This window comes from Pseudorca crassidens, chromosome 15 (genome assembly GCF_039906515.1).
Source record: "Pseudorca crassidens isolate mPseCra1 chromosome 15, mPseCra1.hap1, whole genome shotgun sequence".
NCBI classification, from domain to species: Eukaryota; Metazoa; Chordata; class Mammalia; order Artiodactyla; family Delphinidae; genus Pseudorca; species Pseudorca crassidens.
In genome coordinates this window covers 7,414,399-7,442,261 of record NC_090310.1, presented here as the reverse complement: position 1 = coordinate 7,442,261, position 27,863 = coordinate 7,414,399, and the positions used below count along the sequence as shown (strand labels likewise).

At 47.6% G+C, this 27,863-nt stretch overlaps 1 protein-coding gene across 2 annotated transcripts in view; it reads right to left on the bottom strand.

Moving 5' to 3' along the window:
- Positions 1 to 27,863, bottom strand: part of COL26A1 (collagen type XXVI alpha 1 chain) — a 175,306-nt gene that overhangs the window by 106,298 nt on the left and 41,145 nt on the right. For both annotated transcript variants that reach the window (XM_067705092.1, XM_067705091.1), the window contains exon 2: positions 26,257 to 26,379. In XM_067705092.1, the coding sequence (XP_067561193.1) occupies positions 26,257 to 26,379 (123 nt within the window). The remainder of the gene's footprint in view (positions 1 to 26,256; positions 26,380 to 27,863) is intronic.

Genomic DNA, 27,863 nt, shown 5'->3' with positions numbered 1-27,863 from the left:
AGAGCTGGTGGCACTAATCCTGTCTCACACACATAAATATGTGGCCATGCGTGGTGGTCAGTGCCAGGGAGGAAAGCGCTGAGCTCACTCCTCACATTGTAATGGATTTGTTTTCTCTTTTTCAATTAAAATATAATTTACATGCAGTAAAACACAGATGGTCCCCAACTTATGATGGTCTGACTTACAATTTTTTGGATTTCACGATGGTGCGAAAGTGATACGCAGTCAGTAGAGACCACACTTGGAATTTTGAATTTTGATCTTTTCCCCAGGCTAGCCATATGGGGTACGGTACTCTCTGGTGATGATGGGAAGCTCCCAGTCAGCCCTGCGATCACAAGGGTAAACAGCCAATACTCAACTGGTACCGTGTTGCCAGCATTGTTTTCGATACTGTGTTTCGCGTTTTCCCATCCCATCGTGTCTACAAAGTGCCCATCTGTGTCTCCTGCTTCTGGTGAGAAGAAGAGGAGGACAATACTCTTGAGATGAAACTCAAGATAACTGCCCAGCATGAAGGCGGTAAGCCAGTAACAGCCATCGCAGGTGAGTTAGGACTTTGGCAATCGACGATCTTGACCATCTTAAAGGATAAGAAGCAAATGAGTGATGCAGTGAAATCATCAGCATTGGTTAAATTCACTGTCATCGTGAAGAAAAGGGCTGGGCTGATGGATGACATGGAAAAAAAAAAAAACGTGTCTGGGAATTTCGTGGTGGTCCAGTGATTAGGACTCCGCGCTTTCACTGCTGAGAGCGCGGGTTCGGTCCCTTGTGGGGGGACTGAGATCCCGCAAGCCGCACCGTGCGGCCAAATAAATAAATAAATAAGAAACAAAGAAAAAGAAAAAAAAAAAAACTTGTCACGTGGATGGAAGACCAGGTACAGAAGTTCATACCACTTAGCCTACTGACCATCCAGGCTAAGGCAAGAAGTCTATCCATACACTCAAAAAGTGTGTCGATGATTCTACAAATAATGCAAGTGTTTATACCAAGTTACGGCCGGTTCCAATGCTTCAAAAGGCAGCATAATTTTCATAATGTGAAAGTCAGCGGTGAGGCAGTAAGTGCCAATACTGAAGGTGCCGAAGTTTTTAAGGAAGAGCTGCAGAGGGTAATTGTGGATAAGGAATATTCGCCAGAACAAATATTGAACGTCGAGGAAATGAGCTTGTTCTGGAAGCGAATGCCAGAGCATACACACATTCATCAAGAGCCCAAGACAATGCCAGGATTCAAGGCATTCGAACACCGTGGAAGGCTGCTTTGGGGTAGAAATGGTGCAGGGTTCGAACGAAAGTTTTTCCTAATCTACCACTCGGAGAGCCCGAGAGCATTCAACTATGTGAGCAAGCATTCATTTCCCGTTTGTTATCGCCATCACAAGAAAGCCTGGATGACATAAGCATTGTTTGAAGCCTGGCTTTTGAAGTGTTTTATCCCACAGACAAGAGAATATTGAAGACAAAACAACATCCCATTCAAGAGTCTGCTGGTCTTAGACAACACTCCAGGGCATCCGCAGCATACCAGCGACATGCATTCTGATGTCAACGTTGTGTAGTTGCCACCGAACGCAACTGCACTCATTCAACCCATGGGCCATGGTGCCACAGCTACGTTCAAAGCACGCTCTTTACACCAACTGTCTGTTCAGGCTGTTGAAGAGGCGGGATCTGGCCGAACACTCTGAGAGTTTTGGAAAGCTTTTAACATTCTAAATGCTACCCAGACCATCGCTGCCTCGTGGGAAGGAGTCACATGGCAACGCATGAACAGCATTTAGAAGAAAGTCTTAAAGACATGTGTGAACACGTTCAAAGGCTTTAACTAAGATTCTGCTGTGGATGAAATAGTCCCAAGATATTAGTGCTTGGGAAACAGCTAGAATTGGACATTGACGAAGAGGATGTTCATGAGATTGTTGGTATTGAAGCTGAAGAACTTTCCACTGAGGAGCTGATCGAACTGGAGGAAGAAAGAAGGAAGGAAAGAGGAAGAAGTTATGGCTGAGGCACCAGGAAAGTTCACAGTAAAGAGACTGGCAGAGACGTTTGCTGCTATCAGAAGCGGTGTAAGGATGTTAGAAGAAATGGACGTCAATTATGAGACATTAGCAAGAGCTGACAGGCAGATACAGGATGTTCTTCCTTGCTCTAGAGAAATATAAAATGGAAAGAAGAAACAAACCGGACAGTCCAAACTTGATATCTCCCCAAAGAACACTATGCCTGCTAAACCATCAACAAGTGCCGATGCCCCAGTGCCTTCTCCAGGCTATTCTCCAGGCATATCAGAAGAGGGAGAAATTGACGACCTTGTCGCCGTAGCATCCCCATCATGCAGCAATTAATCTTAGTTCAATGCTTCAAACACTCTTCAGGCCCAACGTGCCTTCAGCTGTGTACGATAACGGTGGGTACCCTTCCATTCTGTTCTTCACTTTTAGTACAGTATTCAATAAATTACATGAGATGGCCAACACTTTACTATTAAACAGGGTTTGTATTAGATGAGTTTGCCCAACTGTAGGCTAATGGAAGTGTTCTCAGCATGTTTAAGGCAGGCTAGGCTAAGCTACAATGTTCAGTAGGTGTATTTAATGCATTTTCGACTTGCAATGGGTTTATCGCGAATGTAACCCCATCGTTAAGTCGAGGAAGATCTGTAGGTAAATCTGGTGTTTAGCTCAATGAACTCTTACCTATTCAATATGTTTACACCAACATTCCCATTGCCCCGAAGTCCTTTTGTGCCCCTTCCAAATTGATTATCCAGCCCCCAGACATAACCATCCTTCTGACTTCTCTCGCCAGATACTAGTTTTGCCTGTTCTAGAATTTTAGATAAATGGAATCTTACAGCATGCACTCATTTGTGTCTGCCTTCTTTCACTCACCCATCATGTCTGTGAGGTTCATCTATGCTGTTAAGTGTAGCACTCCTTCGTTTCTTTTTATTGCTAAATAATATTCCATTATGCAAATATACCACAATGTGTCTATTCTGTTCATGGACATTTGGATTATTTCCAGTTTTGAGCTTTGATGAATAAAGACGCTAGGAGTGTTTTCGTATAAGTCTTCGTGGACACTTTTTCACTTCTCTAGGGTATATACCTAGAAATAAAATTGATGGGCCATAGGATGGTTATATGTTTAACTTTAGTAGATGCTACAAACACTTGTCCCAAACCTATCTGGATGAACCAAGTTCACATGCCCAGCAGCAGTGTGTGAGTTCCAGTTGCTCTATAACCTCGTCAGCATTTGATACTGTCAATCATTTTCATTTTAGTCATTCTAGGGTGTATGCAGTACTCTTTCATTATGGTTTTAACTTGCAATTCTTATTGACTAAATTTGAACCCCTTTTCATGCTTGCCAGTTAGATATCTCCTTTTGTGAAGTGCCTGTTCAAGTCTTTTGCCCACTTTTAAACTGGGTTTCGGGTCTTTCTTATTGATTTGTAAGATATATGAGAGACCTTTGTCAGATATATGTATTGTGAATGTTTTCTCCCAATATGTGTCTTGCCTTTTCATTTTCTTAAAGGTGTACTTTTTTATATTAACTTGGAAGTATTTTTGATACCAGTTTTTTTAAAAAAAAATTTATTTATTTATGTATGTATATATTTATTTATTTTCACCAGGTCTTAGTTGTGGCAGGCAGGTTTCTTAGTTGTGTCATGAAAACTCTTAGTTGCAGCATGCATGTGGGATCTAGTTCCCTGACCAGGGATTGAACCCGGGTCCCCTCCACTGGGAGTGTGGAGTCTTATCCACTGCGCCACCAGGGAAGTCCCTTAAAGGTGTATTTTTAATGATCAGGTTGTAAATTTTGATCAAGTTCAATTTATCATTTTTAAAATTTTACTATCTGCTAGGTAGGAGTCAAGGTTCATTGTTTTCCATTTGGATATCCACTTGCTACAGCACAATTTATTGAAAAGACCTTCTTTTGGCCTAAATTTTCCCACTAAACTTAAATTATTTAGTGCCTTGTTGAAAATCAAATGATTGTTTAAATATGAGTCTATTTCTTGACTCTCTGTTCTGTTCCATTGATCTGTTTGTCCATCCTGGCACCAAAACCACACTGCCTTAATTAATAGAGCTTAATAGTAAGTCTTGAAATACAGTAATGTAAGTCCTCCAATCTTGTTCTCCTTTAAGGTTGTCTTGGACACCTAGGTCCTTTGCATTCCCATTGACTTTTTTAATTGGCTTATCAATTTCTGCAAAAAAAACACCCCACTATAATTTTGATAAGGTTATATGGAATCTATAGATCAATTTGTAGAGAACTGACATCTTAATAATCTGAGTCTCCTTATCCGTACATATGGCGTAACTTTCCATTTATTTAAGCCTTCTTTAATTTTTCTCAGCAGTGTACCATCTTTTGTTAAACTTACCCCTAGGTATTTGTATTAGGCTGCTCAGGCTGCCATATCAAAATATCGTAGCCTGGATGGTTTAAAACATCCTCACCAACACTTGATCCCAATAAATCTCTGCCCATCTGTGAGCCGCTGAGCAAGTCCTGCCTCTCTGAACCCCCTGTGGAGTCTGGGCTGAGATGCAAAAACATACAGATCCCTTGCTACCCTGAAATTCTCCAGATCCAATGTGGAGTCTCCCATCTGGTGTCTCACTAGCCCTAGTTGTTTTTTTTTTCCCAAGACAGATCAATTCTAGGGACTTCTGATCTCTGTGTATTTGTTCCCTCTGTAGGGCAGATCCTGGGACTTCCCTCACTGTCACTCGGCAAATTCAGGGACATATATTCTCCAGGGGGTTGTTATTCACTCAACAAGTATCCATGGAGAGCTTGACCCTACCCCTCTCTGGCGCCTCACATCGATGAGTCCAGGGAGATCACTCACCAAGTAGATCCTACCTGCCCACTGCTCTCCCCCACCCCGCCCTAGTCCAGCCTTCCTCATCACCCTCCCAGACAGCAGCAATGGCCCCTGACTGGTGCCCAAGCTTCCAGCCTATACACAGAAGCTGGCTCCAGTGATGTTTTCAAAGCACAAATCCCCTCCATGCACCCTTCCTGGCTTCTCTTCAATCTTAGGACAAAAACCAAATCCTTAGTATCACCACGTAGACTTCTAACCACTGCCCACCTTGGCTGCCCCGCTGCTTGCCGCCCCCCCTCCAGGCTACTCAGAACTCCAGCAGCAATCGGCTTTTGAGCTTCTGAACCCCCAGAGCTCCTTCCTGTATCAGGACTTGTCATCCACTGTTCCCTCTGCCCAAGATGTCCACTAACTCCAATGCAGCCTCCAGTGTCACCTCCTCTGAGAAGCCCTCCTTGATCAGCCCACCCATCAATTCCACCCACCCCACTGCAGGCTGAGTCCCTTCGATTTACACTGTCATAGAACCCTGACTTCTAAACACTTATCACCCTTACAAGTATATAAGGGTGATCGCACCTGTGCGATCATTTGTCTGATGTCTGTCTCCTCCACTAACCCCAGGCCTAGTTCAGGGTTTGGCACATCATACATGCTCAATAAAGACTGGTGGAATGAATAAAACAATCACTGAATAATTTGTACCAGATGGAGTCCCAGGCCAGGAACTGTAATGATAACCAAGATGGGGTGGCTCCCTGGAGGAGCTCAGGATGACATCCACGGAAACTGATGGATGCAGGGAGAGGGAGCAGGGTATGGCCACTTCCATCCACCAGGAGGAGCCGGCAAAGACTTCCCACATGAGGCAACACTGCTGAGCTAAAAAGGTGAGGAGGCAACCAGCACCAGGAGAGCCAGGAAATTTGGGTGAAGTTTGGTGCATGTGGGGGGCAGAGTGCTTGGACAGGAAGACAGGGCATTCGGGCGGCTGTGAAAGCCTGTAGTGCAGGCAAGGAGTCTGGACTGCGTCCGTGCAGACTGGCCGTGCTCTCCAGGTATCCAGGGGTGCTCCTGATCAGTGACGTATTTCTGAGCCTGCAAGAGATTCTATTAATTTATACATGTATATATACGGGTATTATTTACCATCTTTGCATGTATAAAAAACCAGTAGAAGGCTTCCCTGGTGGTGCAGTGGTTGAGAGTCCACCTGCCGATGCAGGGGACACGGGTTCGTGCCCCGGTCTGGGAAGATCCCACATGCCGCGGAGCGGCTGGGCCCGTAAGCCATGGCCGCTGAGCCTGCGCGTCCGGAGCCTGTGCTCCTCAACTGGACAGGCCACAACAGTGAGAGGCCCGCATACCGCAAAAAAAAAAAAAAAAAAATCAGTAGAGCTTAATTTCTCTCTTATTTTGTAGATTAAAAACTAAACAGAAGACTTGATATAGTTTTTCCACCCCTCGACAGACAGCCTTGTGTACCCACGGGGAGACCACCCTTTTCCTGGCCATGGGGAAGCCACCCAGGCACTGTGGCTCAGAAGAACATCATGATCAGATCTGCTTTCAAGAAAGACCCCACCTGTGTTGGCATGGCAGCCGGACTGGACAGGAGAGATGGGAGGTGAGGAAATGAGTCAGGAGGCTGCTGGCCGAGAAAGAGGGGCCAGCAGGGATGAATGGCCGCACTTGATGGAGGGGAAACTGAGGCCAAAGAGGGGGTCAGATTCCAGGTGATAAAGCAGCAGAGGTTTGACCGAACCAGACCTCCTGATGGGAGCCCCATGTTCTCTCCCGCTCAACAACACATCGAAGCTGCCCCCCGACCCCTCCCAGGAGTCAGAGGAGGTCCTTGCCCTCTGCAGCGTCCCCGGGACCCTCCCAGTGAGCACAGCGGTCATGAGGTGCTCTGAGAGTCCTGGCCGCAGTCCTCCAGCCACTCAGTGACTGTCCTAGATAGGGTGCAGATGAGTCCTGTGTGTCCCCAAAGGTGGCCCTGGGTGCACAAGGTCATGTGAGAGGGAATATGAAGAAAGAGCTCCAGGAGGGGTGAGGTGCCCGTCACTGGAGGTGTGTAAGCCCAGGCCATGGCTCTCTGGCCTTCAAAGGCCATGTCCCCACAGCATCGTGAGGTCCTTCAGTGGGTGCCAGGACAGGGCCATCGTCCGGGCATTGCCTGCTGGGAACGACTCTGCCAGGGCAGAGACCTCATCGGGTGGAGGCGGGGGGCCGCCCTCCCTCACTGGGCACCGCAGCTTGCAGGCCCCGGCTCCTGCCCCAGCCCCACTTCCTCAGCAGGGACCACCACGAGGAGGACCAGACTGGGAGGTACCGAGACAGACTGGAGACTCAACAGGAAACGGGAGTGGGGGTTTCAGAAAGGGAGGCAGGAGATTATTAATCTCTTGATTAATAGCAGCGGGCCGGCGGGGAGGGGCATGGGCAGTCCCACCGCAGTTCTGCGGCAGCCGGCAGGGTCCTCCAGGCTCTGGTCTCCCCACAGTCCAAGCTAGTCGTTCCCAAGTGCGGACGGAAGGGACAGAGGCCCAGAGGGCAGTGTCCCCCGCCCAGGCTGCCGCTCCCACTCAAGCCCCAAACCACGGTCCAGTCGGGGGGGAGGTGGACACATCGTGGGCTTCTCGAACCACACAGGCTGGCTGAGGAGGGGCAGGAAAGCAGGCCACGTTTTAAGAAAGCACTAAGTCCAGGACTTCATGTGGCCTTGAGGGCCGCAGGCAACCCAACCAGAGGGGGGAGGCGGCCTGGCAGGGGGCCGTCTGGCGGAGGCAGATGAAGTTCCGGCAAACCCCTCGACTCAGCACATCTGGAAAAGGTTGGCTCTAATGCCATCAAAGAGCTTGGAGGGGCCAGGGAGAGAGCTGAGGGCAGGAGAGCCAGGCCGAGGAAAACTTAACCCCCGAGGGCCTGGGGCTCCTCCTTCCAAGTCTGTCTGGCCCTGGGGCCCACCCCCTCCAGCAGCTGACCGGGGGCTCGGGAGGGCACGAGGGCAGCGGCGGAAACGAGCGGCATCCCGCTGCAGTGAACCAGGCACAGCCAGGGCTGTGATTTCCACCCCAGAGCAAGACGGGAGGGAAAGGGAAACTGAGGCACGGGGGCGCAGCACCCCTAGTCCTCTCCACTGGTTCTGAAGGCCCCTCACAGGGAAGTGTCCCGGTCCAGCCCCTCACTACAAGCCAGGAGGAGAAGCCAGCAGGGAAGAGACTCCCACCCCCCTCCCCCACCCCGGCCAGGGCCCCCTCCCTGGCTGTTCCCTCTCCCCGACCTGCACCCCTTCCTCTAGCGAAATCCCCTCATCCCCCAGATCTCAGCTCACATGACCCCCAGGGAAACCCCAGAACCAGGTCTTATAGCAGGGACACCCTCCTCCCCCGCATAGCTGTGAGTCTTTGATTGACATGTCCCTCCCTCCACTCGCCCCCCCCAACTCTGAGAGGGAGGGGCCGTGATCTTTTTGCACACTAGTGCCTGGCGCTTAAGTGCTCATTCAGTACCAAACAAACAGCTAAACAGACCAAACGCATGATCTGAGAAACCCGAGCCAGGGCCGCAGGTCCTGAGACCAGACCCGGCCCGGCGGGACCCCGCTCCACGCCAGCTTGGCCTGACTGGGCGCCGGGCACCGTCCTCTGGGGCCCATGTGAACATTAGTTTTGGGTGTCACCCTCACCTACATACACACAGACACACACACACACACACACTACAAAAACCCAATATAAGAAAATCATGGGATGGGAAAATCCAAACGGGACCCAGTTGCACTACAATTTTTTTTTTTTCATTTAACAAGAGGATGGATACGTTTCTTTAATGAACACTTGTTAAGCAGCTTAATGTGCCCAGGCTCTGGGATGAGGACACTGTGGTCCTGCCTTTGAGGTGTCCGTGGGTGGGCGAAAAGAGTCAGCCCTGATGTCAGACCGTCTGGGTGTCACATGGTTGGACCCGCATGGGTGATGGGTGCCCCCAACCCCAGTGTTCTCTCCTAGTGCTGCCCTGACAAGGCCCTCCCCCTCCCTTCCGGGTCCACCCCCCTCTCCTGTCACACCCCCTAACTCCCCCCAACCCGTCACCCCCCACATCCCCCCACCGCCACCCACCCCCACCCCCGGGCAGCTTTGCTCCTACAGCCATCCTCTGCCCGCCTTCACCAGCCGCCTCCCCTCTCTCCCAGGTCATTGCTGGCAGTTACAAACATGCTCCTGTATCTCCTATCTTAAAAACAAACAAAAAAACACCTCCCTGGACCTCTTACTCCCCTCCAGCTACCAAGCCCTATTTTAAAAAAAATTTTTATTGGAGTATAGTTGCTTTACAATATTGTTAGTTTCTACTCTATAGCAAAGTGAATCAGCAATACGTATACATATATCCCCTCTTTCCCATTTCTTCTTTTTTTAATATTTATTTATTTGGCTGCGTTGCGTCTTAGTTGTGGCACGCAGGATCTTCATTGCCGCGTGTGGGCTCTTCCTTGCGGCATGCAGGATCTTTTTTTTTTTTTAGTTGCAGCATGAGGAATCTTTTAGTTGTGGCATGTGGGGTCTTCACTTGCGGCATATGGGTTCCAGTTCCCTGACCAGGGATCGAACCCAGGGCCCCTGCATTGGGAGTGCGGAGTCCTAGCCACTGGACCACCAGGGCAGTCCCCCAAGCCCCATTTCTCGCTTCCTTCACAGCAAAACTTCTTGAAAGAGTTTTCTATCCTTCGGATCTTCATTTCCTCACCTCTAATTTTTCTCCTCCACCCACGTCATCTCAGCCTCCATCCTCACCACTCCCCAAAACTGCAGTTGCCAGGTCCCCAGTGACTCCACATTGCCAAATCCAATGGTCACTCCTCAGCCCTCATCCCGTCGGCCACCCAGAAGCATTGAAAAGACTCCCACTCTCCCTCCCAAAAGTCTCATCCCAGAACACTGGGTTTTCTTGATGCTCCTTCTGACCTGGCTGCTTCTTCTCATCTCCTTAGCCCTATCTCAGAGGCTGGGGTACCCAGACTGTTCCGGGGTCAGCACCTCTTCTCTATCTGTTCATCCCCAAGTTCACCTCCAGTCCCATAGCTTTAAATACCATCAAAACGCTTATGATTCTCAACCATCAAGTTTCCCCAATTCTACCATGCACATACTGTTACACTTTAACATCTCTGACATTGGGATTCATGTAACAGTTGATGGTGCACTATAGCTTAATGAGCAACATTCTTAATGACCATAAGGTAATGCACTTCTTCCAAACCAATGGCATCTGAGAATCCATGAAATTCAATATGGCCCCAGGGTCTTCCTGGAACTCCAAACTTTTAAAATCAACCTCTTGCTTGATACCCCTCTCCCCACGGATGCCCCATGGGCATCTCACACTTCACTTGGCCAAAGCAGAGCTGTTGTTTTCCACCTCCTAGGGGTGACCTCCTGTCAGGGTCCCCAGCTCAATGAATGGCATGCCCAGCCAACCAGCCACTCACACCAGAAGTTTAGGGTTATCCCAAATTGCTCCCGCCCATAAGTAATCAGACACTCCTGCCATCTCAGTTTCCAGAACACCTCCTGAATCCACTCACTTCTCTCCACTTCCCCAGCTATCACCCACCGTCATCTGGAGCCTGTGTCCACTTTTCCCTCGGCAGCCAGTCATCTTTTCGAAAGCTAAATCAGCCGATCTCAGGAACCTCCAAAAAGCAGAGAAAAAATACACCCAAAGCAAGCACAAGGAAAGACATAGTATACGTAAGAGCGGGAATCAATGACATTGAAAAGAGAAAAACAATAGAGAAAACTCAATGAAACCAAAAGCTGGTTCTCTGAAAAGATTTTTTAAAAATGATAAACCTCTAGCAAGACTGACAAAGAAAAAAAGGAGAGAAGACACAAATTATCAATATCAGGAATGACGTTGGGAAGATCATGATACACATAAATTTAACAACTCAGAGGAAAGGGACCAATTCATCAAAAAACACGAATTACCCCAGCTCACTCAATATGAAATAGATCATTTGAATAGCCCTATAACTATTAAGGAAATTGAATTTGTAGCTGAAAAACTCTCCCTAAAGAAATCTCCAGACCCAGATGTTCACTGGAGAATTCTACCAAATGTTTAAGAAGAATTAATACCAATTCTATATAATCTCTTCCAGAATATAAAAGAGGAGGGAGCACTTCCTAGCTTATTTTATGAGACCTTGATACCAACGTCAGACAAAGACAGTACAAAACCAGAAAACTACAGACCGATATCCATCATGAATATAGACACAAAAATCCTTAACAAAATATTAGCAAACAGAATTCAGTATTACATTAAAAAAACTATATACCATGGCCAAGTGGAGTTTATTCCAGGGATGCAATGTTGGCTCAATATTGCAAAGTTAGTCAATGTAATCACGATATTCACAAGCTAAAGAAATCACATGACCATGTTAATCAATGCAAAAAAAATTTTTGGACCAAATTCAGTGCCCATGATAAAAACTCCAAGAAAAATAATAATAGAATTTCCTCAACTTGATACAGAACATGCACAAAAACTTTACAGTTAACATTATAGTTGATGGTGGAATGCTTTCTCCCTATAACTGGGAACAAAGCATTCTCTCCACTCATTTATAGGTTCTGGAAGTTCTAGTCAGTGAAAGGTTGAGAAAAGGAAATAACAGACATACAGGTTGGAAACAAGGAATCAAGACTGTCTCTATTTACAGATGACTTGACTGTCTTTGCAGAAAATCTCAAGGAATAGACCCCAAAACTCCCAGAACTAATACATGGATTCAGCAAGGTCATAGGATCCAAGACAAACATACAAAAATCAACTGTGTTTCTCCATACTAGCAATTTGACCATTTTTACAATTTTACCAACTGTACCAAAAAAACCTATTTACAATCACTCCAAAAAAAAAAAAAAAGAATAGAACTTGTATGCCAAAAGCTATAAGAAATCCAAGAAATCAATGAAGAAAGATGAAAGAAATAAAAAATATCTAAATAAATGAAAAAAGATCTAAATAAATGAAATCCATAGTTCTGGATTGGAAGAGTCAATGTAATAAAGATATCAATTTTCCCCAAGTGGATATACAGGTTTAATGCAATTCCTGTTAAAATCTCATGAAGATTTTTGGTAGATATAGACAAAATTAGTCTAAAGTTTATATGAAAAGACATAGGAACTATAGTAGCGAAAACAATTTCAAAAGAGATGAATAAAGTGGGAAAAATCAATCTACCCGATTCCAAGACTTGCATAGCTACAGCAATCGAGACCGTGTGATACTGGCAGAACTGCAGACACACATATCAATGGAACAGAAAAGAGAACTTAGAAAGAGACCAACACAACTGTGCCCAAATGATTTTTGACAAACATGCAAAAGCAATTCAATGAAGGAAGGATGTTTTCAACAAATGGTACTGGTGTAGCTGGGATATCCATAGACCAATAAAATGAACCTCTCCCTAAATCACACGCCTCATGCAAAAACCAACCCAACATGGATCACGGACTTATGGGTCAAATATAAAACTTAAAACTTTTAGAAAAAAAAAATAGGAGAAAATGGTCTTAGACTTGACACCGAAAGCATGATCCATAAAATGAAAAATTGATCCACTGGACTTTGTTGAAATTAAAAACTTTGACTCTGCAAAAGAGGGTTAAGAAGATGAAAAGGCAAGCCACAGAGTGGGAGAAAATATTTGCAAAACCACGTATCTGACCATGGGCTAGTATCTAGAATATATAAAGACATCTCAAACCTCCACAGTAAAAAAAAAAAAAAAAAAAATCCAATTAGAAAATGGGCAAGAGACATGAAGAGACATTTCACAAAAGAAGATATCTGGATGACAAATAAGCACATGAAAAGATGTTCAACATTATTAGCCCCTAGGGAAATGCAAATTAAAACCACAATTAAACAGACTACACAGAATGGCTAAAATAAAATATTGTGACAACACCAAATGCTGGCAGGGATGCGTGAAACTGGATCACTCAGACGTTGCTGGTGGGAATGTAAAATGGTACAGCCACTCTGGAAACAGTCTGGCAGTTTCTTTAAAAACTAAACATGCAAGTACCATATGACCCAACAATTACACTACTGGGCATTTACCCAAAGAAATAAAAACTGATGTTCACACAAAAACTTGAATGTTCATGAATGTTTATAGCAGCTTTATTCAATATAGCCCCAAACTGGAAACGACCCAGCCGTTTTTAAATGTCTTTTAACAGACACATGGTTAAACTAACTGTGGCACATCCATACCACAGAATACTACTCAGCTATAAAAAGGAAAGAATTCTTGACACACCCAACAGCCTGGAGGAATCTCCAGAGAATTATGAATAAAAAGACCCATTCCTGAAAAGTTATACACTGTATGATTCCATTCTTGAAATGACAAAATTATAGAAATGGAGAACAGATTAGTGGTAATGGTGGTTTCCAGGGGCTGGAGGGAAGGGAGAATGGGGAGTTATTGTTTAATGGGTATAGAGTTTCAGTTTTACAAGATGCAAAGAATTATGGAGATGGATGGTGGTGATGGCTGCACAGCAGTATAGACATACTTAATACTGCTGAACTGTACACTTAAAAATGGTTAAGATGGCGCGACTTCCCTGGCAGTCCAGTGGTTAAGACTCAACGCTTCCACTGCAGGGGGCATGGGTTCAAGCCCTGATTGGGGAACTAAGATCCCGCATGCCATGTGGCGTGGCCAAAAGAAAGAAATAATGGTTAAGGCAGCAAATTTTGATTTATGTGTATTTTAACACAATTAAATTATGTCTTACAACTGCTTATGAATTTACAATGATCTTGAAATAAAGTTTAATTTTTTTAAAAAACCTAAATCAAGACATTTATCATCAGTCCTCAAAACCTTCAATGACGTCCCAGTACTCTTACAATAAATTCCAAACTTAAGCTTGTTGAGATCAGTCTCTGCCTCTGTATCCTCCTCACCTGCTCTGCTTCTGGACATGGACCTTTCTCTCTGTTCCTTCATCTGGGACCTTGTTGCCTCAGGGCCTTTGCACCAACTATCTCCACCCCATCTTCACACGGAGGCTCTTTCTCACCATTCATGACTCAGCATCAACATCATCTCTTCAAAGAATCTCTCTCCCACGTCCTCTGAAGTAGCCCGGATTTATTCTCAGTCATTACCCTATTTTAATTTCCTGAACTCATTAGGAGGGAATATTTTTTTCCTGTTTTCATATTTGTGTGAATAGAAACTCCATCAGAGAGAGGATTTGGTCTTATTCTCCATCATATTCCCCCCCCCCCGGGCACAAAGTAGGCCCTTAATAAATATTTGTTGAGACGCTTGAGTGGTTGAACAAACACAAAGAGGCCTACGTGGAGCTCCTGGGGGAGTGGGTGGGGCACAGGGAGGGATTGGGGACACATGCCAGTCCTCTAGTGCATTCCAAATCGGCTTCAGTGTGCCCAGATTCTGTTACACTCATGTTTTCATAACCACACCCTCCCTTCCCCCACCTGCACAGTTTTGTCATAAAAATGTCATCGGGGTGTAATGAGATAAGGTGCTGACTTCATAGCGCTCAGCAAAGAGAGGCACCACCAAGGATTATGGTCCCGCTGATCCCCAAATCTAACTCTGCAGAATTGCAGAAACCCCTTCTCCCTGTGGTGGTCCCAGCCCAGAATTCACACTGAGCAGAATGGGCAGCAGGAGGGCGCTGGTGCAGGTGCTCCAACCACTCGGCAGCAACCCTGCTCTGTGTCCCCTCATGAGTCACTTGATATTTATACGTCTTCCCTGGGAGTCGTAGCCAACATATCAAGAGCATATCACCAGCAAGACACTGGCCGACACATGCCATCGCCCCAGCACTGAATCTCCCCAATAACTTCATACAACGCATCATTTTTATAAACGAAACAAGTGAGACCCCGATCCCCACCCCTTCTCTTCCTACCCTCAGCTCCATCCCACACTGGGTGTGTGGACCCAGCCTGCACGTCCCAGCTCCATCCATGCGCCTCAGTTCCACAAATAGCCACCCCTCCCCCTCCTCTTAAGGCTTGCGGTGCACCCACCACGGGCACCGTCCCCAAGATTCAAGGAAGAGGCCGGGGCAGGCCTAGAAGCCACTCAGGGCTGGTATCCAGAGAATGGTCTAGAAGTGGGGCATAGGCTCCAGATGGACACATCCCCCTGGCCTCATGGACTCCTTGCCCCATGAGGATGGGCATGGCTGAAGGAGGGCCAGAGTGGCCTCCCTAAAGGGTCCCCTCTGCCTGGGTAGAAGGGCCCTAGGACCCAGGCACTCTGTTCTGCGGGGTAGGGGAGGGGGTGCAGGTAGGCCCCCATCATGCCTGAGTCCGGCTCCATCTCCTACGGCTCTGCAGATGGTAGAGCGGGGCCAGCCTGCTCCTCTCAGAAAACCCAGAGCTCTGAGACAGCAGGGCACTCCTCAGGCACAAATGTGATGGGTAGAGGGCTTCTCACCCAGCTCACACTCCTTTCTGCCTCCTCCCTCCTGCTTTGGGCTCTCGCTGCCCAAGGTGCTCCCATCAAAGGAGAAAGCAGTCCCTCAGCCAGTTGTCTTGGCAGGAGGGGTGGGGAGATAATTCTATTTAACTGAAGGCTCCTGGACCAGATGCTGCAGAATCGAAGGGAAGGACCGGCTAAGCCCCAACCCCTCAGCTGAGTGCATTAGGCCTGTGGTCCCCCTACCCCTGCTTCATGTGCCCCCCCCATCTGTCATCACCCAGCCCCATGCAGGGGTCTGGAGCCCCTGAGCGCCTCCCATTGTGGCCACCAGCTGTTCTGTTTCTTTGCTGCGAGGCCCTGCCTCAGCTCAGACGTCACCTCGTCCCAGGAGCCTTCCCAAGCCCCCTGTCAGGTTGAAGCGCCTGGCTTACCTCGGACCCCAGCCGCCATTCAAACCATCCTTCCTCGCTCCTGGACAGTCATCTCTTTGAAGAGAGACAGTCATGTGCTCTCTTTTGGCCAGGGCCTGGCATAGAGCCGGCCTCCAGGCAAACTTGAATGAATGAATGAATGAATGAGTGAACAAACAAGACATTCCAGGCCTCCTGGGAAGGGATATCCGGGGACAGGGGTTTTCCGAGCACCCCAAATCATGTTACCTATTTCTAGGCAAAGCTAAGCGCACCTCTAGGAGAGGGAGGAGGCCATTGCCTGGACTCCAAGGAGGGGACGCCCGTGGACGGCCGTGTCCAGGTGACTGGGCAGGCCCACCAGCTTCCATTTATTAAATTCGACTCCGGATCGAGCTCACGGTGAGTGAATGGAGTCGGGGGAGAGGGACGGACTAGGATCCGGGCGCAGACTCAGCACCCAAACTGGGGAGAAGGGAGGAGGAGACCAGCAAACAGCCAGGGATGAAGACAGGGCTCCTGACTGGACCACAGGCTCCAGATACACAGGTCAGAGAGCATCCCCTCCCCTCCCCGGGCGGCGCCCAATCACATGCCACCCAGAGCCCCTCGGCTCTCACTTCCTGGCCCCACCCACCGACCAGCCCTTCCCACCAGCAGGCTCACTGCCCGAGACAACAGCCAGGTTACACCCGACATTCTAGCCCTTCTCTACCGGGGCTCAGACACGCTCTCCTGACAGCTAGGCTGGGGCCCCATGTCCTCCCTTCTGGTCACCCTGTCACAGCCACACGAGGGAATTGAGATGGAGCCCCGTTTCCAAACACGGCCAGAAGAAGACAGGACGTTTAGGGTTCTACAAGCTTCCTTGTCATGTTTATTCTTTTCTGGTTGGACTGCCCACAATTCTACACAGGACCTGGTGAAGCCTGGTCCAGGAGTCTTCAGTTAAAGATAAATTCCCTTGAGGTGTGTCACACCTCTGGTGACGGGATCCAGCTGAGGGAAACCCTTCCTTATAGGGTGGGAGCACCCCAGCCAGTGGGGGAGTGGGGGACAGGAAGCAGAAAGGAGGGGGATGTGGGCAAAACTTTACCAAGTTCATGATAACCTTCTCCAGGCAGACACCCAGGGGATCTCAAAGTGACGAGCAGACACCCCCTGCCCTTGAGGGACAGACTCCAGCAAGAGGAGAGATGGCCAGGCAGACAATTAACTAAAACAAGTCCAGCTGTGCTCTAGGAGAGGACAAATAAGATTCTGGGGGAATATAACTGAAGGACTTATCACTTCTGCCTGGGAGGGTGCAGCTGGACCTCCAAGGCAGAAGGAATTCACTGGCCAACAGAAAATAACAGTTAACAAATAACTGTCATTAGCATGTCCCAAAACACATCACACACACAGCACGAACTAGCACTTTCTCTCCTGGAATTCTAACAACCGCCCTATAAGACAGGCATTGTCTCCGTTTTAGAAATAAGGCTCAGAGAGGGCAAGTAACTTGCTCAAAGTCACACAGCTGGTCTTTTTGACTCTGAAGCCCACCTTACTGTATACCCCCCAACCCCCATAACAGGCTATAACGATGGCAAGGAGGCGTGAGATGCATAGAACAAAGTAAACAAAATGCCACAGAGAGAAAGAGAGCGCAGGTGAATTATTCCCAGGACCAAAGGGAAAACTCCTCCAAGAGTCAGAAATGAAGAAGGAAATAAGGGAGGAGAAAAGCAGTGGGGGGAGCCTGGGTGTCTTTAGTATGCGATGGTGAGAACAGCCTCTTCCTTTTCCAGTGAAATGTGGACAAATATCTGTTCAAACACGATCACATCATCTTAGATGACACATCTGGGGGACGTTGTGCACAAGCTAAACTATGTCAGCCCCAGTCAAAACATTCACGGGGATCTGGACAAATTTGCGCCAGCTCTCGTGAGAATGAGTCACCCTCCCTCTTTCTCTTTCCTGTGTCGTCATGACCAGAAAGCTAGATACCGATGTGACGTGATAAGGTATTAGCAAAAGCTACTGCAGCAATTAGACTGTAATATATAAATGTATCAACTTGTACAACTCAAACTTACACAATGTTGTGTGTCAATTATGTCTCCATTTTTTAAAAAAGAAAAAAGGTAAGAAATCTTGGATCTGTTCATGTCCTAGACATCAAAGGGATGGTAAGATGGAGGGTGAAATGGAGAATTGGGAGAGGCAGTCCGCCACTGATCACGCCACAGTCATGTACCATCTTGTTTCCTGTGCAAAATTCTGTGTGAACACAAACCAAAGCATCCAGAATGTTTCCAGAAATGAAGGGAACAGCGGATTGAAGCATGGCAAGACACAGCTGAGGAGCCAGGATTACAAACGAGAGAACACGGCACAAGGCGGCTATGGGGGTTCAGCTGGGGTTTGCCACCCTAACCTCAGAATGCGAAATGCAAGCTCAGAGCACGCCCAGGCCTGAACTACCTGCTGGGAGCTGCCTTGGGGTGGTTTTCCTGGGATCTGCTTCTTTCTTTATTTTTTTAAATTTTATTGAAGTGTAGTTGATTTACAATGTTGTGTTCGTTTCTGCTGTACAGCAAAATGAATCAGTTATACATATATATAGATATATATTCTTTTTCATATTCTTCTCCATTATGGGTTGTCACAGGATACTGAATATAGTTCCCTGTGCTATACAGTAGGACCTTGTTGTTTATCCAGCCTGTATATAATAGTTTGCCTCTGCTAATCCCAAACTCCCATTCCTGCCCTCCCCTACTCCCCTTCCCCGTTGGCAACCACGAGTCTGTTCTCTCTATCTGTGAGTCTGTTTTTGTTCTTAGCTGAGCCATGGCCCGGCCTCAGGTTGCATTCCCAGAGCACTTCTTACGAGCCAGGGTCTGTGCGGGACTTCCCCCACTGAACTTCAAACCATCCTCCAACAACCTCTTAAGGAGCACTCTATCACTCCCATTTTAGAGGTGGGGAAAGGCAGGCTGAAAGGACAAATCCGGGCCAATGAAACATCAGGGGAATCAGCTGAAGGCTCTGGTAAAGACAATCCTCTCTGATAGGAAAATAACGATGCCAAATCCCCTTTCCTCCTTTTTTGGGACACGGTTATATGAGACGTGATGCCTGGAGCTGCTGCCGCCCTTCTATACTCTTGAGGAACCATGTGGCCGACACACAGGGGCTGGCAGAGAGGAAGATAAAGGAGGCCGAGATCTTGAGCATATCATCGGCCCAAATGGAAGCAGCTCTTCCAGATGGTTGTGAGATTAATAGGCTCCTGTTATCGAAGCCTCTTTCAGCAATGTCGTCTATTGTTTTCAGCCCAAGGTATTGTGAGACACGGGAAAACACGCATAAGACACAGTCTCTGCCTCAAACGGCTCCCAGGGACCTCCCAAGCTCCTCCCGCCCTGAGGCTCTGCTCTGGGTAATCAGCCCAGCACACAGATTTTGCAGCATGCAGACTCTTAAGAAAACTGTAAAAGTATGCTTTAAAAAATTAGGCGAAGAAACAGTAATCTCGCTGAGACAGTGCTATACAGTCTGGAGCTTTGTCTTTATGTTTTGGCCCCACCACGCGGCATGTGGGATCTTAGTTCCCAGATCAGGGATCGAACCCATGCCCCCTGCCCCTGCGCTGGAAGTGCGGAGTCTTAACCCCTGGATCACCAGGGCAGTCCCTGGAGCTCTTTCTTACCTCGGAAAACTCCCCTCACAGGTTGCCCCAGCTCAGGAAAGCTCTCCCCGCGGGTCTGGGCCCCACTCGGTCTCCACACAGCACCAGGGACAGACATAACTGTGCACTTGATACTGTGCTGCTCTGACTACTGTTCCCCTCCCCAGCCCCACCGTCATCTCTCCAAGTCAGGAACTGGTCTGTGTTCTCACCCGCACTCTCCTGGGAGCCTCGGGGCCTGTATACAGGAGGAGGTCTACAAACGTTCATTTGGGGGAAAAGGGAGCTGGGCCTTGAAACCTCAGGAGCATCCCAATGGGGCCTGCTTGATGGGCCAGCATCAAACCCAACCCGGTCCCTGTGACTCTCCTTGTGACCTTGAGCAAGTCATTTTGCCTCTCTGAGCCTCCATCTCCTCATTGCAAGTTTGCAGACCAGTTTAGAAGACAAGAACTTTGCTCCATAAAGATCTGTGCTCACAGCTCACCATCACGCACTCGCTGTGCGCGATTTCAAAGTGTTCTGACAACTTTATCTCATTTCACCCTCCCGACATAGAACCATCAATTCGGTAAGGCTTTTTCAAGGTTTCTTGAGCCCCTGAACGCTAGGCACTGGGGGTACAGAAGGGAGTAAGACAGCGCCCACCCTCCCCCAGCCCCCAGGCTAGAGGGCCAGGCAGACGATGACCAGCCTGACCACAGGATGAACACTGTGGGTCAGAGAGTGACAAATGCTAAGAATAAGATTAAGCGGGCTAGGGCTTCCCTGGTGGTGTGGTGGTTGAGAATCCGCCCGCCAATGCAGGGGACACAGGTTCGAGTCCTGGTCCAGGAAGATCCCCCATGCCATGGAGCCTGTGCTCTAGAGCCCGCGGGCCACAACTACTGAGCCCACGTGGCACAACTACTAGGCCTGTGCGCCTGGAGCCCGGGCTCTGCCACGGGAGAAGCTCCCGCAATGAGAGGCCCATGCACCGCAACGAGGAGTGGCCCCACTCGCCGCAACTAGGGGAAGCCCACGTGCAGCAACAAAGACTCAACGCAGCTAAAAATAAATAAATTTAAAAAAAAAGATTAAGTGGGATAAAGGCTGGAGAATTATGGGGTCTGAGATAAGACAGACGAAGGAGCAGAGAACTGAATCACGTAAGGAGATCCAGCTTTTCCAGTTTCTCGGGGTGAAAGCAGTCGAGGCAAAAGGACAAGCAAATGTGAAGCTCCGAGGAGGGACGCAGCCTCCAGCCAGCAAGGTCCGTGTGACCGGAGCCCAAGGAGCGAGGCGGCCCATGAAAGGCCACGGGGTCAGCAAGAGAACAGGGTCCATGTCACACGAGACCTTGGTTGGCCGCAGAGAGAGGTGTGGACTTTTAGGTGAGATGGAAGCTTCTGGAAGATTTGGAGTAGGGTCGTGCCATGATCGGCCAGAAGGAACTGGAGGGGGACAGGAGGGACGTGGGGACACAAGTGAGGTGGCTGCTACAGAAACGATGCATCGTATGTGAAACCAGCGGAACTGGGACCTGAAAGCAGGACGCACGTGATACCCCAGGTCACCAGGGAGCAACCCACCACCCTCCTGCCCAGCCAGCAGCCAGAGACCACAAAGGGGGTACACCCCAGTCCTAACTCAGATGTGTGTTACTGGTGAGGAAGAAAAGTGGGGTAACCCCTCCTTCCTTAACAAATAACGATAACAGAAGTAGAAATGACAATTACATCAGAAATACAGAATTCCTTGAAAGAATGGGAAATAAATTTTCCTTAACAAAGTTCCTGCTGGCTACGTTTTGAAGGCAGAGGGAAGGCTCGTGACAAATGCACGTCTGCTCTGATTGAACATTCTGTTCTCAGCTCCTGATGCCAAGGAGAGGGAGAGGCCTCCCTGAAAGGCCTGTAAACACCCACCCCAAAGACAAGACCCTGATGCTTCTGAAACCTTATTCCTGTGATTTCTTAAGTCCTAAAGCAAAGGGCAGTTGTGAAAATTAACGATCATTTAACATTTTTTCAGTTGAGGTCAGTAATTCTGTACTTAGCTCGTTTGGCTTTTCTTAAAGGTGCCTTATTGTATTTAGAAAATAGAAAAACCTCAAGCTGTAATTTTGACATTAAGAAAGCCAGCCAACTGTTCCCTTCCTTCCAAGGTTTTTCAGTAAAGGGAATCCTGACAGTTCATTCTCTAAACCCAAATACAATACAATGGCACGTGTGTGTGTGCGCACATGCGTACGTGCTCTTTTTTGCTTCCACCTTGGGAGCTGACCGTGGGGTGCACCCAACACACGGGACTGTGGCTAAAGTCGAGGCATAAACTCTTCGTGTGCCTCAGCTCCAAAGACAATATGAGTTTGCTGAAGTCAAATCCCATGTCTTGGAAAGAGCCACTTCCAAGCTCGGCTCCCCACTTGCAAAAAGCGAGACTGGTGGGGGCGGAACTGTGAGACAGGCATAGCCTTGCTTCTCAGTGGCCTGAATTCTGGGACCAATCAGCAGCTTCGCTGTTTGAAGGGCGGGGCAGCCACTCCAACACTGAGCAGGATCCACAGTCAGGTCCACTTACAGACCAGACTCCAAAGACCCTTCTTCTCAGAAGATGCTCCCAGGATCGGGAGGTGGTGACCTGGTCATCTGACGCTCCCTGATGATGAGAAAGGCAGGAGGTTCTTGGAATTCGGCTCCTGGGAGATGAGGGAGGGAGGGAAAGGTGGGGGTGTCTCTGTGCCCTCTGCTGAAAAGGAAAGGGGGTCAGCATCTTTTCTTCATTATGGATCCATTGGCCATCCCTCTAGCACAGCATTTAAAAGCAGTCCTTTAGGGACTTCCCTGACGGCACAGGGATTAACAATCCGCCTGCCAATGCAGGGGACACAGGTTCGATCCCTGGTCCGGGAAGATCCCACATGCCGTGGAGCAACTAACTCTGTGCGCCACAACTACTGAGCCTGCGCGCTTAGAGCCCGTGCTCCGCAACAAGAGAAGCCACTGCAATGAGAGGCCTGCACACTGCAAGGAAGAGAAGCCCCCACTCACCACAACTAGAGAAAGCCCGCACGTAGCAACAAAGACCCAATGCAGCCAAAAATAAAATATAAATAAATAAATAAATTTAAAATAAAATAAAATAAAAGCAGTCTTTTGCCTTCAATTTTTAATGGACGTATCCATTTACTTAGCCATTCCTCCTGCAGAATGAGTATATAAAAACACTTGTGTACCATGCAGACCCCAAGTTAAGAACCTCTACTACTAAAAAATGATGAAAATAGAAAATCACTATTTGGCCAACACCATAATAATAATTATGGCAAGCGAGAGTCACCAATGGATGCTAAAATTACTGGGTGAAAATAGGATGAGGAACAGGACGTTTGTCTAGACTCAGATATCTCCCCACAAGGTACTTATAAATGAAAAAGGGAGAAATAATTACACAACAGTGGAGAAACCTGGCAGACACCACCTTAATCAAGTGATCAAAGTTAACATCACCAGTATTGATTGATGTACCTCTTAATATGATGCCCTGAGAAAGGTAGAACATGCCTTTTACAGGCTCCTTGCCAAAAATGCATAACCTCCATCAAATAACTGGCCAGTACTTTCACAGGTGTTAAGGTCGTGAAAGACAAAGTAAGACTAAGAAATGGCCCCAGATTAGAGGAGACTAAGGAGATATGACAACTTAAATGAAAAATGGGGAAAAAAAATAACAGAAAAATGATATTAGTGGGACAGTTGGTAAAATTTGAATAAGGTCTTAGTTTACAGTATTGCATTGTTGTTAATTTCTTGGCTTGGATAATTGTACTATGGTTATAGAAGATATTAATCTTTTTTTTAAGATTCTTTTTTATGTGGACCATTTTTAAAGTCTTTATTGAATTTGTTACAATATTGCTTCTGTTTTATGTTCTGGTTTTTTTGGCTGCAAGGCATGTGGGATCTTAGCTCCCCAACCGGGGATCGAACCCGCACCCCCTGCATTGGAAGGCGAAGTCCCAACCACTGGACTGCCAGGGAAGCCCCATAAGATATTAATCTTAGGGTTATGCTATAGACTCAATATTTGTGTCACCCCACTAAATTCATATGTTAAAACCTAATCCCCAGTGTAATGACATTTGGAGGTGGGGACTTTGGGAGGTGATTAGGTCATGAGGGTGGAGCCCTCATGAATGGGATTAGTGCCCTTATAAAAGAGACCCCAGGGAACTCCCTCATCTCCTCTGCCATGTGAAGATACATTGAGAAGAGGGCTGTCTGTGAACCAAGAAAAGAGCTCTCTCCAGACAATGAATCTGCCAGCACCTTGATCTTGGACTTCTCAGCCTCCAGAACTGTGAGAAATAAATGTTTGTTGTTTAAGCCACCCAGTCTACGGTGGTTTGATATAGCAGTCCAAACGGACTAAGACAGGGAAGCTGGGTGAAAGGAAAAGTTATGCAGAAACTCTGTTTACTATTTTTTGCAACACTTACATAAATCTAAAATTGTTCCCCAAAAAAAGTTTGAAGAAAAGAAAAAACACTTGTAGGGACTTCCTTGGTGGTCCAGTGGTTAAGACTCCACGCTCCCAATGCAGGGGGTCCAGGTTCAATCCCTGATCAGGGAACTAGATCCCACATGCGTGCCGCAACTGAGGAGCCCACAAGCTGCAACTAAGGAGCCTGTCTGCTGCAACTAAGAACCAGTGCAACCAAATAAATAAATATTTTTTTAAGAACACTTGTAAAAGTGTTAAAATATATATAATGATGCAATTGAAGCATGGTCTGGAATGGCTAAACTAGGAAACCACTTAAATATCCATCAATTGAGGACATGGGAAATAAATGATGATGCTTTTCTACAGTGGAATACTACACAGCTGTTAAAAATGAGGTGGCTCTATGGGAATATATTTCAAAATATTTTTCTGGGGGAAAAGCAAGTTGTAGAACAAAATAACATCATTTAGTATTTGTTTAAGAAAATACATTTATAATCAGGGACATAGAGAAGAGACTGGTGGTTGCTAAGGGTGGTGGGGAGGGGATTGGGAGCTTGGGATTAGCAGATACAAACTGGTATATATAGAATGGATAAACAACAAGATCCTACTGTATAGCACAGGGAACTATATTCAATATCCTGTGATAAACCATAATGGAAAAGAATATGAAAAGAATGTATATATATGTATAACTGAGTCACTTTGCTGTGCAGCAGTAATTAACACAACATTGTAATTCAACTATACTTCAATAAAACATAAATTTTAAAAAAAAGAAAATATATTTACATATATACGTATAAGGAGAAAAAAGTCTGGAATGACATGTTAATAATGGGATTATGGAGGTGGCATTGGGAGAGGAAAGAATGCTCATTTTTTACCTTATTCAGTTATTACCGAATGTTTGAACTTTTTCTGCAGTATGTATCATTATCTTTATAATAAAAACAAACAATAATAATTCTGGCCCAGGATCAGATTCTCTGCCACATTTGTGGGTCCCACTAATTCATGCTGCAGGCTGATTCTGGTGTCAGCTCCATGGTGAGCCCCACAGGGGACAGCACTGTGTGGGCACAGGCCCTGACTCATGCATGGGCTCATTCTCCATCTCTGGTGATGAAAACATATCCAACTCATGATGACCCTCTGATGGTTAATTTTATGTGTCAGCTTGGTTGAGTGACAGTACCCAGATATTTGGTCAAATGCCGACGGATGTTGCCATGAAAGTATTTCTTTAGATGAGATTAACATCAAGGCGGTAAACTTTGAGTAAAGCAGATGACCCTCGATAATGTGGTGGGCCTCATCCAATCAGGTGAAGGCTTTCAGAAAAAGACTGACTTCCTCTGAGGAAGAGTAAATTCTGTCATCTGATTGCCTTCTGATTCCTTCTGAAACATCAGTTCTTCTCTGGGTCTCTGGCCCATTAGCCTATCCTGCAGCTTTTGGATGTGCCAACCTCTACCACCACATGAGCCAATTCCTTAAAAATCTCTCCATCTCCTATATATCTATCCAACGCACACACACACACACACACACACACACACACACACACACACACTTATTCTATTGGTTCTGTTTCTCTGGAGAACCTTGCCTAATACAGACCTCATGCAGTAAGTCCTTTCAGTGGAGGGCACAAAGTGCTCTCTTAACATAGAAGGGAAAGGGATTTGGAGTTTGAGGAGGGTGGTCCCAGGCAGAGATGAGGAAGGGTCTTTGAGGCAGAAATGCAGGGCTGGAGAGGTGTGGGGGTGAGGGTGTAAGGGAAGCCAGTCCCTGGAGCTGGAGCAGGGCCTGGAGGGGGAGAGGACAACGAGGCACTGCAAGCTGGCGTCTCAGAGACCCAGAAAGTCTGGTCATTCATTCAGAGCTCTCCCTGTGAATGCCGAGGAGCTGCTGAGGGCTGGGAGCGGAAGGCACTGGCGAGAGGAGCAAGACTGTGAAAGGGGCCGGGCTTGAGGGGGCGTGGCTGTGGGGGCGGGCCTATGAGGGGGCGGGGCTTGTGGGGAGGTGTGTGAGGGGGCCTCACCTGGCCCTTCTGCTCATCAAATACCCACTGGATTGTGAGGACTCTTCCGTGTGGGGAGCACGTCCCTTTCATCTTTGCGCACGCACACCCCCCAGGCCCCGTACACAAAAGGTGCTCCATAAATGCATGTCCGACTCTGTTTCCGAGAGTCAACCCCCCTATCCCAGCAGCTGTGCGAGGGTTGGATTCATCCAAGGGAACAGACAGGCAAGGCAGAGCTGCTCAGCCCCGCGGCCTTTACCTCACGAGGTTGGCGCAGGGCCCGGGCCACCGGCAGCTCTGGTACACGCGCTGGACCACTGTCTCTGAGCCGTTCTGCACCTGGCAGGACACCGTCCGTGTCACCGTGTGATAGCACCAGTGCCTGTGGGGAGAGCAACAGTCAGGTCAGTCCTGCCTGTTCCTGAGGTGCCGACTGTGGACCAAAAGGCCGTGCGGGCCGAGGAGGGGCCCGTCCACAAGCCTGAGGGACGGTGCTCCTGGGTAAGGGACCCACTGAGACCCTGGGTAAGGGGCCCACTGAGACCCTGCGTACCGGTCTAAGGGGACGGGAGAGTACCCACACCCCCTAGCCATGAAGCCCCAGCATCATTTCAGTCTTCAAACACTCCGTGCGAAATCAGTGATAAAGGCTGTCCCCCTGTCAGGAAATCCCACTCTGGAGGCGAAGACGGTCGGCGAGATGAAGAGAACACACGGGAACACTGGCTCATAGGAACAACCACAGGATGCGCACAGGGAACCATGGGAACCCAGCAGGGCCCCCAACCCAGGTCCTAAGAAAGGCCAATCAGCTGAGAACTGAAAGGTCAGAGTCAGCAGACCCAAAGTGTGGGGGCAAGGAGGGGGGACAGTTCACAGAGGAGAGAGCAGGGTGAGCAAGGGAACGTCGGCGAGACGGACTGCAGCTGCCCAGGGACCAGAGTGCAACTAGGCGTGGCCTGAGGCTGGACGAAAGGGAGTAGCCAGGAGAAAGGAAGAGGCGGGGAACCTGCCAGAGGTGGGTCTTATGACATTGGTGGAGAGCCACTGAAGGACTGGGGGGTGGGCGCGGTGGGGAATGACTCAGATGGGTCTGATTTTAGAAAAGCCCCTCTGGTGCAGTGTGTAAGAGCTGAGGAGGCCTGAGCTGGGGCCTGCAGCGGGGAAGAGGGGACATGTGCAAACAATATGGTGATTGGATCAAGATGGCAGACACCTCCCCCTCCCATCTCCAGATCCTAGATATTGAAAATCTAAAAATAAGTCCCCACTGTGACATCGGCAAGATGGTGGGAGAGGAGGGCCCTTACTCAGTACCCTTCAGTAACAGTAATTTAGCAGCCATTCTTGAACAAAAATGCCTTTGTGGGAACTTTAGGATTTTTGCAAAGTATTTATCTGATAACGATTGATATCCAAAATATATAAGGAACTCATAAAACTCAATAGCAAAAAAATAGTAATAATAATCCAATAAAAATGGCCAAAAAATCTGAATAGACATTTTTCCAAAGAATACATATAGATGGCTGACAGGTATATGAAAAGGTGCTCAACATCACTAATCATCAGGGAAATGCAAATCAAAATAAGATATCACCTCACACCTGTTAGGATGGCTATTATCAAAAAGACATGAGACAACAAGAGTGGTTGAAGGTGTGGAGAAAAGGGAACCCTGGTACAGTGCTGGTAGGAATGTAAATTGGTGCAGTCATTATGGTAGGTTCCTCAAAAAATTAAAAATAGAACTACCATATGATCCGGGAATCTCAATTCTGGGTATCTATCCAAAGGAAACAAAATCAGTATCCCAAAGAGATATCTGCACCTCCACGTTCAATGCAGCACTGTTCACAACAGCCA